The 10526-nt window shown below is 43.9% G+C and overlaps 1 protein-coding gene across 1 annotated transcript; it reads right to left on the bottom strand.

Annotated features, from left to right (window-relative positions):
- Positions 1-277: 277 nt before the first annotated feature.
- Positions 278-10514, bottom strand: nars1 (asparaginyl-tRNA synthetase 1). Its single transcript, XM_065017188.1, has 15 exons — positions 10350-10514; positions 9895-9977; positions 9696-9761; positions 9493-9585; positions 9124-9213; positions 8866-8944; positions 8496-8566; positions 8285-8371; positions 7863-8084; positions 5530-5729; positions 4567-4702; positions 4104-4217; positions 3584-3715; positions 3207-3338; positions 278-798 (listed from the first exon to the last, which is right to left on the bottom strand). Exons 1-15 carry the CDS (start codon positions 10390-10392, stop codon positions 667-669), a joined length of 1680 nt encoding a protein of 559 aa, XP_064873260.1. The 5' UTR covers positions 10393-10514; the 3' UTR covers positions 278-666.
- Positions 10515-10526: the final 12 nt, after the last annotated feature.

Below are 10526 nucleotides of genomic sequence, written 5' to 3'. Positions count from 1 at the left end.
GTAAGAAGCTGTGCACTCCCCTAGCCTATATATATATATATATTTTTTTATACAGATATATATATATATGGAATATGTATCCAAAACTCACTGTGTATGTGTTTTTGGTGGTTTTACGTCTAGAGAAGGAAGTTACTCAAGAAAATATCTGCCAAATTCTAACCCTTGTTTTTGACTTTATGTTTAACAGGATTATTGCAACAGCAGTGAACCAGTCATTTGCCACAATACACAAGAGATGAAACAGAACGCGTGTCTCCACAGAACATTCCAGATAGATATTGTAGCGTATGCAGTATACATTTATTGGCAGACAAATAGTATTAGCTAGACAGCATGAATTTCTTGTTTGAAAACACATTTCAAATCTTACATTTGCAGGGATTTGTTAGTGTAATTAATTGTTCTTGTCTTAGATCTCGAGCCTTGTATGTTGGCCTTTTGCAAAGCAGTAAGATGGGGCTTCGTCCCAAAACGGAGCTCTATTCTCTATATAGTGCACTACCTTTGGTCCTGGTAAAAAATAAGGGCCCTATACAGGGATAGTGCTCTGGTAAAAAACAAATAGCACTATATTAGGGAATAGGTTGCCATTTGGGATGTACATCTTGGTCTCTTGAAGCGCAGTGTGATCCATCTCCAGCAGGGGGCAAGGTAGTTGGTAGTTTAGGGTCGACAGCGCTGGATGAAGCGAGGGTAGAGACACACGTCTCTGATGTGGTGTCTGTTCAGCAGCCAGGTTAGGAACCTCTCTAGGCCGAGCCCATAGCCACCGTGGGGACAGGTACCATACTTCCTCTAGAAGACACAATGTTGACATTATTAAGGCAACACACCATCAAAAATGTCTAACAGATTCTCTGTTCATAAAACAGTTAGTTCCGGGAAACACTAGGGTGTCTAACCTATGACCCCAGCAGCCATTCTAAAAGCCCCCTTGTGTTTTATTGCTTAAATTAATAAGATCTACAGGTCTGATTTTCTCTTCCTGCCTGAGTACCTACCTGGTCAGTGTACCAGTAGTAAGGGGTAGGTGTACCTACCTGGTCAGTGTACCAGTAGTAAGGGGTAGGTGTACCTACCTGGTCAGTGTACCAGTAGTAAGGGGTAGGAGTACCTACCTGGTCAGTGTACCAGTAGTAAGGGGTAGGAGTACCAGTAGTAAGGGGTAGGAGTACCTACCTGGTCAGTGTACCAGTAGTAAGGGGTAGGTGTACCAGTAGTAAGGGGTAGGTGTACCTACCTGGTCAGTGTACCAGTAGTAAGGGGTAGGTGTACCAGTAGTAAGGGGTAGGTGTACCTACCTGGTCAGTGTACCAGTAGTAAGGGGTAGGTGTACCAGTAGTAAGGGGTAGGTGTACCTACCTGGTCAGTGTACCAGTAGTAAGGGGTAGGTGTACCAGTAGTAAGGGGTAGGTGTACCTACCTGGTCAGTGTACCAGTAGTAAGGGGTAGGTGTACCAGTAGTAAGGGGTAGATGTACCTACCTGGTCAGTGTACCAGTAGTAAGGGGTAGATGTACCTACCTGGTCAGTGTACCAGTAGTAAGGGGTAGGTGTACCTACCTGGTCAGTGTACCAGTAGTAAGGGGTAGGTGTACCAGTAGTAAGGGGTAGGTGTGCCTACCTGGTCAGTGTACCAGTAGTAAGGGGTAGGTGTGCCTACCTGGTCAGTGTACCAGTAGTAAGGGGTAGATGTACCTACCTGGTCAGTGTACCAGTAGTAAGGGGTAGATGTACCAGTAGTAAGGGGTAGATGTACATACCTGGTCAGTGTACCAGTAGTAAGGGGTAGATGTACCAGTAGTAAGGGGTAGATGTACATACCTGGTCAGTGTACCAGTAGTAAGGGGTAGATGTGCCTACCTGGTCAGTGTACCAGTAGTAAGGGGTAGGTGTACATACCTGGTCAGTGTACCAGTAGATGTGCCTACCTGGTCAGTGTACCAGTAGTAAGGGGTAGATGTGCCTACCTGGTCAGTGTACCAGTAGTAAGGGGTAGATGTGCCTACCTGGTCAGTGTACCAGTAGTAAGGGGTAGATGTGCCTACCTGGTCAGTGTACCAGTAGTAAGGGGTAGATGTACCTACCTAGTCAGTGTACCAGTAGTAAGGGGTAGATGTGCCTACCTGGTCAGTGTACCAGTAGTAAGGGGTAGGTGTACCAGTAGTAAGGGGTAGGTGTACATACCTGGTCAGTGTACCAGTAGTAAGGGGTAGGTGTACCAGTAGTAAGGGGTAGATGTGCCTACCTGGTCAGTGTACCAGTAGTAAGGGGTAGATGTACCTACCTGGTCAGTGTACCAGTAGTAAGGGGTAGATGTGCCTACCTGGTCAGTGTACCAGTAGTAAGGGGTAGATGTGCCTACCTGGTCAGTGTACCAGTAGTAAGGGGTAGGTGTACCAGTAGTAAGGGGTAGGTGTACATACCTGGTCAGTGTACCAGTAGTAAGGGGTAGATGTGCCTACCTGGTCAGTGTACCAGTAGTAAGGGGTAGGTGTACATACCTGGTCAGTGTACCAGTAGTAAGGGGTTGGGTTGATGTGCCTACCTGGTCAGTGTACCAGTAGTAAGGGGTAGATGTGCCTACCTGGTCAGTGTACCAGTAGTAAGGGGTAGATGTGCCTACCTGGTCAGTGTACCAGTAGTAAGGGGTAGATGTGCCTACCTGGTCAGTGTACCAGTAGTAAGGGGTAGATGTGCCTACCTGGTCAGTGTACCAGTAGTAAGGGGTAGATGTACCTACCTGGTCAGTGTACCAGTAGTAAGGGGTAGATGTGCCTACCTGGTCAGTGTACCAGTAGTAAGGGGTAGGTGTACCAGTAGTAAGGGGTAGGTGTACATACCTGGTAGGTGTACCAGTAGTAAGGGGTAGATGTACATACCTGGTCAGTGTACCAGTAGTAAGGGGTAGATGTACCTACCTGGTCAGTGTACCAGTAGTAAGGGGTAGATGTACATACCTGGTCAGTGTACCAGTAGTAAGGGGTTGGGTTGATGTACCTACCTGGTCAGTGTACCAGTAGTAAGGGGTAGATGTACCTACCTGGTCAGTGTACCAGTAGTAAGGGGTAGGTGTACCAGTAGTAAGGGGTAGGTGTACCTACCTGGTCAGTGTACCAGTAGTAAGGGGTAGGTGTACCAGTAGTAAGGGGTAGATGTACATACCTGGTCAGTGTACCAGTAGTAAGGGGTAGGTGTACATACCTGGTCAGTGTACCAGTAGTAAGGGGTTGGGTCAATGCCCTCCCTCTTGTATCCCTCCAGCAGTTCCTCAGCATCCCAGATCCTCATAGACCCTCCAACTATCTCTCCAACGTTAGGCATCAGCACATCCACCTGGGGAGAGGAACAGCAGGGACAACAATGAGGATGTCTTTCAGGGCCCATATTCAAAAAGCCTCTCAGAGAAGGAGTCCTGATCTAGAATCAGCTCCCCCCTGTCCATATTCTTATTCATTATTATCTAATAGGACAAAACTGATCTTGGATCAGAACCCAGAGACATGTTTGAATCAGGCTCTGGATAAGGTTCATGATGGCTTCTCTGAGATGTGGTTTTTCTCTGCTGGTCAGGGACTCACCGACTCAGTGAGGCGTCGGTCCTCAGGACAGCGCTGCATGTAGAAGGACTTGATCTCAGCCGGGAAGCGGCACAGCAGGATGGTCTCACCGATGGCATCAGTCATCAGCCTCTCTGGGGCCTCTGGGATGTCCTGAAACCAAGGAGGGAGAGGGTTTTATAACATCACAATAATAACAGGAGCTGGACGAAGAGAAGATCCACTGAACAATACACTGGTGGAGTAGCTAAACACTGAGCGGACATTCCGTTGCTCTCTTCACGTCAGTTTCCTGGACACAGACTAAGTTATGGACTCAAAAGCTGGTTCGACAGATTCTCCATTGAAAGTAATATGTAGTCCAGGACTTGGCTAAATCTGTCCTGGATACCAGCCCTAAAATGTCTTCAAAACAACCACAGATCGACACGGTCCAAATATCATTTCTGAGGGAGATAGTAATTAGGAGTGATTATAATTGACTGTGGTACTTGTCGACCATAAACCATTTATGAAATGTAATTTATTCAGTCAAATGTACCTCTCCAAACTCATAGTATGTCCCATCATCCTTTTTGATGTCATGCTCCTTCAGCCAGATGATGGCCTCGGAGTAGTTCATCCTCTTGAAGGGCCTCTTGGGGGGCTTGAAGTCCTGGGGAGGATGGAAAGGAAAAAGACAGGCCACATTAGCACTGTGCTATCCTCGTGTTTAGCCTTTCACCACCATACCAGGATTCTAAAAGATCAAGGACACTTGAATCTCAAAAAGGAAACATTATTTCAAGACAAAAGTTTAAGAATATATCCATCTCAGTGAACAAGACTACGAGAAAGAGACAGAGACCGCTAGAGACAGACAGACAGCTAGAGACAGACAGCTAGAGACAGACAGCTAGAGACAGACAGACAGCTAGAGACAGACAGACAGCTAGAGACAGAGAGAGAAAAAGGGGGGGAGAGAGAGAGAGAACTAATAGCTGCCAATAAAACATCAGACGTACAGGGTTGACTTGGTAGAGTAGAGAAGCAGCAGGAGACTTCAGGACTCTGTCCACCACATCACACACCAGATCCTCCAGCCTGCTCAGTAGGTCCTCATAGGTCATGAAGGGGCACTCTGCCTCTATGTGAGTGTACCTACAGAGGGAGGGCACATAGTGTAACTACATAACCCATGTTAACCGCTAAGGGATCGGTGTGTCCCTCACGAGACGGTTGAGCTAACGTAGGCTAATGTGATTAGCATGAGGTTGTCAGTAACAACAAACAAAAAAATCCCAGGACATAGACATGTCTGATATGGGCAGAAAGCTTAAATTCTTGTTAATCTAACTGCACTGTCCAATTAACAGTAGCTATTACAGTGAAAGAAGACCATGCTATTGTTTGAGGAGAGTGAGCAATTATGAACTTGAAAATGTATTAATAAACCAATTAGGCACAGTTGGGCAGTCTTGATACAACATTTTGAACAGATATGCAATGGTTCATTGGATCAGTAAAAAACTTTGCACATACACTGCTGCCATCTAGTGGCCAAAATCTAAATTGCACCCAGGCTGGAATAATACATTATGGCCTTTCTCGTGCATTTTAAAGATGGTACAATTTTTTTTCTTAGCATTAACTTTTATCAGATCTAATGTGTTATATTCTCCTACATTAATTTAACATTTCCACAAACTTCAAAGTGTTTCCTCTCAAATGGTATCAATAATATGCATATCCTTGCTTCAGGTCCTGAGCTACAGGCAGTTCGATTTTGGGCATGTCATTTTAGGTGAAAATTGAAAAGGGTTTTATCCTTAATAAAACACTAGAAAGTGTCTGTTGAAGAATAAGTCATCAGTGATACTAACCTGTATAAATATAAGGTCAATACCCAATAGAGGGTTTCCTAAGGTCATGTTTTGCTATCAGAACGACTCCAATGTGAAACAGCAAAGGAAAACAACAGTACTCACTCAGACAGGTGCCTGCGAGTGCGGGACTGCTCTGCGCGGTAGGACTGAGCGATACAGAAGGTGTCTCCCAGAGCAGGGATGCAGGTCTCCAGGTAGAGCTGAGAGGACTGGGTCAGGAACGCCTCCTCCCCAAAGTAGTTCAGGTTGAACAGGGTGGAACCTCCCTCCACCTGGGTCTGCACCAGAGTGGGTGGGGTGATCTTTGGGGGAACAAATACAAAAATCACAGATTTAGACAAGAAGAAGTGTCGACATACAAGGCTGAAAATATACAATTCAAGATTGAAAGCTTTTATCACTAACCACGTTTCCATCCACTTTGTGAATCAAGTCACATCACATTAAATAAAACACAACAGTTGTGATGGAAGAAGTTTCAGTACAATTTTATAACTCCAATAGATAGATAATTTGTTAGTTCGACATGGTGGGATCTTTTTGTGTCTGTAAAATTAATTTGGTGAGAAATTGAAGTGGAAACGTCTTTATGCTGAAATAATGATATTAAAACAACATAAACTTGAGTCACGCCATGATATGGTGTGTGGTCCTCCCACTACGACTCGGGGAAACCATGCAATTTATTAGGCTACAGAATAAATCATTTAGAAACGTCACAGGGTGGTGAAAGTGCAGTGATCTTGATGCTCCTTTCCAATAAATATCGAGGGTCTTATTCTGGTGGCATGATGATTGATGCTTGACTGCCGTTTTGACAAATAAAACCATTCTCTCTCTTATCCATAATGTCATCATGTAGACAGCTGTATCTGCCAGCTGTTGTCTAGAGCTCCCCTGTCAAGACCAGACTAGGCCTGTGACCAGACCAGACTAGGCCTGTGACCAGACCAGACTAGGCCTGTGACCAGACCAGACTAGGCCTGTGACCAGACCAGACTAGGCCTGTGACCAGACCAGACTAGGCCTGTGACAAGACCAGACTAGGCCTGTGACAAGACCAGACTAGGCCTGTGACAAGACCAGAGTAGGCCTGTGACAAGACCAGAGTAGGCCTGTGACAAGACCAGACTTGGCCTGTGACAAGACCAGACTAGGCCTGTGACAAGACCAGACTAGGCCTGTGACAAGACCAGACTAGGCCTGTGACAAGACCAGACTAGGCCTGTGACAAGACCAGACTAGGCCTGTGACAAGACCAGACTAGGCCTGTGACAAGACCAGACTAGGCCTGTGACAAGACCAGACTAGGCCTGTGACAAGACCAGACTAGGCCTGTGACAAGACCATCGGTAGAGATGGAAACTTGATTCTTATTCAGTACATGAAAAAGTCCATTGTCCAAAAACACACTGAATTATATCTGCAACAAGTCTGGTGGAAACACACCACTGGTGGGAAATTAGCATATTTTATGTTAATTACAGAACATTAGCATGAATATCTGTGGCCAATTGGATGGAAACCTAGCTAATGATGTCATCAACAAATACAACAAGCAAAGACGGAGGTGATGAGGGTTTTCGATACGATGGTACTCCAATATATTGGCATCCTTGTCCTTTACAATGGAGTCCAATGGAGCAGAAAGGTCTTTCTATTCAAAACCGGTTGAATGGCTATTTTTACCCTGTAGGCACCTGCAACTTACCACAGATTTACATTTACATTACATTTACATTTAAGTCATTGAGATAAATGACACATTAAAACGAGAATCATTGCCTCCAAACAAATTACATTTTAAATGTTGAATACTTAATCCAGGACATTTTTTTTCCTTGAAGAGAAAAATCTTAATTTAATGTTTTTCTTGGTCCGGGGCAGTTAAATCTTGTAACTACCCATCCCGGATCCGGGAGAATTGTCATCAACTGACACTAAGTAGCATAACGCAACTGACAAAAAATAATAATACTAGAAAATATTCATTCAATTTATTTTGGTGGTTTTATGCTTCAAAGAGCTCAATCAGAGGACGTTTGGACAGTGAACCCACTCTTACCTACTGACTTTATTGTCCCCATGGGGACATTTGGTTGCAGTGTCATGTACATATTTAAAGTGGCGTTTATAAATACAAAAACAAAATTGACAATACAACTTTCATAACAGTTACATACCAATAAATAAATAAATAAAAAGACTAGCTTGCTGGCCTTACGGAGTCAATAGGAACATTAGCCCGAGCTATTCAGGAGGGATGTCACATCTGGCACAGATGATTGTCTAGTTGTGTTTTTCATGCTGAGGGGTCAAGAGTATTTTGTGAGCCTTATGGAGGGTCCTGACCTTAAAGAGCTCATCCAGGACTGTCTGTTTGACTCCAAGTACCTTGCCTGCTGTGGTAATAATCCCTCTCAACATATTGTTACCTCGTAGTATCCGCGGGCGAAGAAGTGATCCCTGAAGCACTGTGTGACAGTGGAGCGGACCCGGAGGATCTTGGACACGTTCTCCCCGCGGATCATCATGTGTCTGTTGTTGAGCTGAACGTCCACATCAGACTCCTCATTCAGCAGGTTGTCAGCTCCGCCAGCCGGCGCCAGACCCACCAGCTCCCAGAAGTCACAGTGCAGCTCATGACCACCAGGGGCCTGGAGAAGGAGGAAGAGAGGACATCCTAGTCAGTCATATCTCTAATAATAAAATAACAAACCATCTAGTTACAGTTAAAAGGGACAGTTTTCCCCGAACCAGATTGGGCCTAGTCCTGGTCTAAAAAAAAAAGAAGGTTTGAGTGAAAATATGACAGTTTAATCTGGGTAATTAAAGTAAGTAAGTGAAGAATCTGTACCTGCTTTCCCTCAGGTACTTTCTCCACTGTCCCATACAGAGCCACTGTGCTTTCAGTGGACAGCACCAGGGCATTGTAGCACTGACACTATAATAGAGACAAAAACAAAACTAGTTTTACAAATAAGAACAAATAAAAGAAAGCATATTATTCCATTTTGTAATAAAAATAAATTAACATTTAAGACAAAATATATATATATATTTTTTACCAATTTATTGTTGAGAACACACTGCAGGAAACCAGTTCCATCTCTCAGCACAATGAACAGCAGGTTCTTTCCTAGCAAGAGAAAGACAATGTGTTCAGTCAACTTACCGGGTAAAATAGAAAATAAAGAGAAAAATAAATCCACTATGAGCCATGAAGCCCCTCTCCTCTCATCCAGCTGCCCCCCCCCCCTCCCCCAGGTAGTTTTTGGGGGGAATTTTCATTGTTGGACATAAACGGCTGGACAAAACACCCTGTATTACAATCCTGAGACTATACTGTTAAAAAACAACCTGCATGTTATCAGCTAGTTACAGTGCTGTGGCATGCTGACATTAGACACACATTAACCAACGTTCTACAATCCTCACCTTGTTTTCTCATTCGGTGCACCCAACCAAACACCTTCACCCTCTCCCCTCGGAGAGGCTCCAGCTGATAGATTTTGACCTGTTGGGAAAAGGTTGATTACATTTACACATTTCTATATTTCAACACAATGGAAGATAAACATGTGATTCTTATTTCCAAACATGTATTTGTATTGTTTAAATCCCTTTTAAACAATACAAAACATAGTAAGATGAGTTAGACAGGATACTGACTAAAGAGAATATAGTGGATCTGACCGTTTTGGGCTTTGGAAGGCTGGAGTCATTCTCAATGGTGATTTTCTTAGCGTCTTCTAGGTTCTTCTCTCGTCTCTCAGAATCCTCTGCCTTTAAATCAAAGTTGAAAATAACTTACATGAATAGCAGCTCACATGGGCTACTGCTGCCTGTGAATATTTTAACCGATAGCCACAACTGTTTATGGCCAAATACAATACTGTGAGAATAATTGTAATAGTGGCATCCCAAAATGCATCCTATTCCCTACATAGAGCACTACTTTTGACCAGAAGTATAGGAAATAGGATTCCTAGATAGGGAATAGAGTTCCATATGGGATAAACTTGCCCCAGACTATTTCCCCACACTGACGCCTCTCCCACGTACCTCCTTTTTGTCTTTGGAGTCGCTCTTCATCTGCTCTCTAGCAAATAACTTGATCACATTTTTCATCTGCGTCTTGGAGATCACTGCCCAACGCTGGAGTAATAGGGGAGATGAAATCAGAACGGGGAGACGAAATCAGAACAGGGAAACCAAATGAAAGTGAAACCAAACAACTTTTTTTTCAAATGCTTCTAACTATGTACCTCTCCTTCCTTCTGAGAGTCCACATAGATGGTTGGGAATGGCTCCTTTCCAGCAAATGTCAAAGCCTTTGAAATCAAATAGTTGTTGTTATAGCAATGCACTGAACTGTGTTTGATTCAAAGATACGTAGACATCAGTTATGTTGGATGGAGTCATAATTAAACACACAACATGGTACACGACACTGATTCCTCTTACCCTCAATGAGGTCTTGAAAGGCTTCCTCTCTGTTCCGTCACCATCCTGGTCATTTCCTTCTTTGTCAGACACATACAACTCACCTGGAAGAAGTGGAAACACTCAACACTTGATTCTGAATGTATGTTAGTTCAGCGAACTAATGCACGACAGTGATTACGCTAGCTAGGCAAGATGCTCGTTGGCTAGATAACAGGAGCGTGACACAGACATTTTACCACATGTTTGGGTACAGGGAAAAACTAAACTAAAGCAGAGCTTACACCGATGCGTAGTAATTTAGCTAGCTTGTTTTAGCTAACTAGACAGTCAAGATAAGCTTGAGCTATGCAATGATTTATATACATCACTTGTGCTATGAAAGCTAGCTAACAACACCGGTCTGATGCAACACATCGCATGCTTTCAACATTGCTACAAGGGCTGTAAATTAGCTAGACATGTTATCAACTTACCCACTGAGAGTTCGCCTGTGGTTTTCGTTACCTCCTCTGCCATACCCACGTACGAATTGTATCAAATGTGTATATTTTAACGGATTTACTAGCGAGCTAATAATAATACGAAAATGAATCGGCCCTCGTTGGGGTTTGTGCGCATGCGTACGGTGAATACAATTTCCGGATAGTTCG

The sequence above is a fragment of the Oncorhynchus nerka genome, linkage group LG4, assembly GCF_034236695.1.
Source record: "Oncorhynchus nerka isolate Pitt River linkage group LG4, Oner_Uvic_2.0, whole genome shotgun sequence".
In the NCBI taxonomy this organism is placed as follows: Eukaryota; Metazoa; Chordata; class Actinopteri; order Salmoniformes; family Salmonidae; genus Oncorhynchus; species Oncorhynchus nerka.
This window is presented reverse-complemented; position numbering and strand designations above follow the sequence as displayed.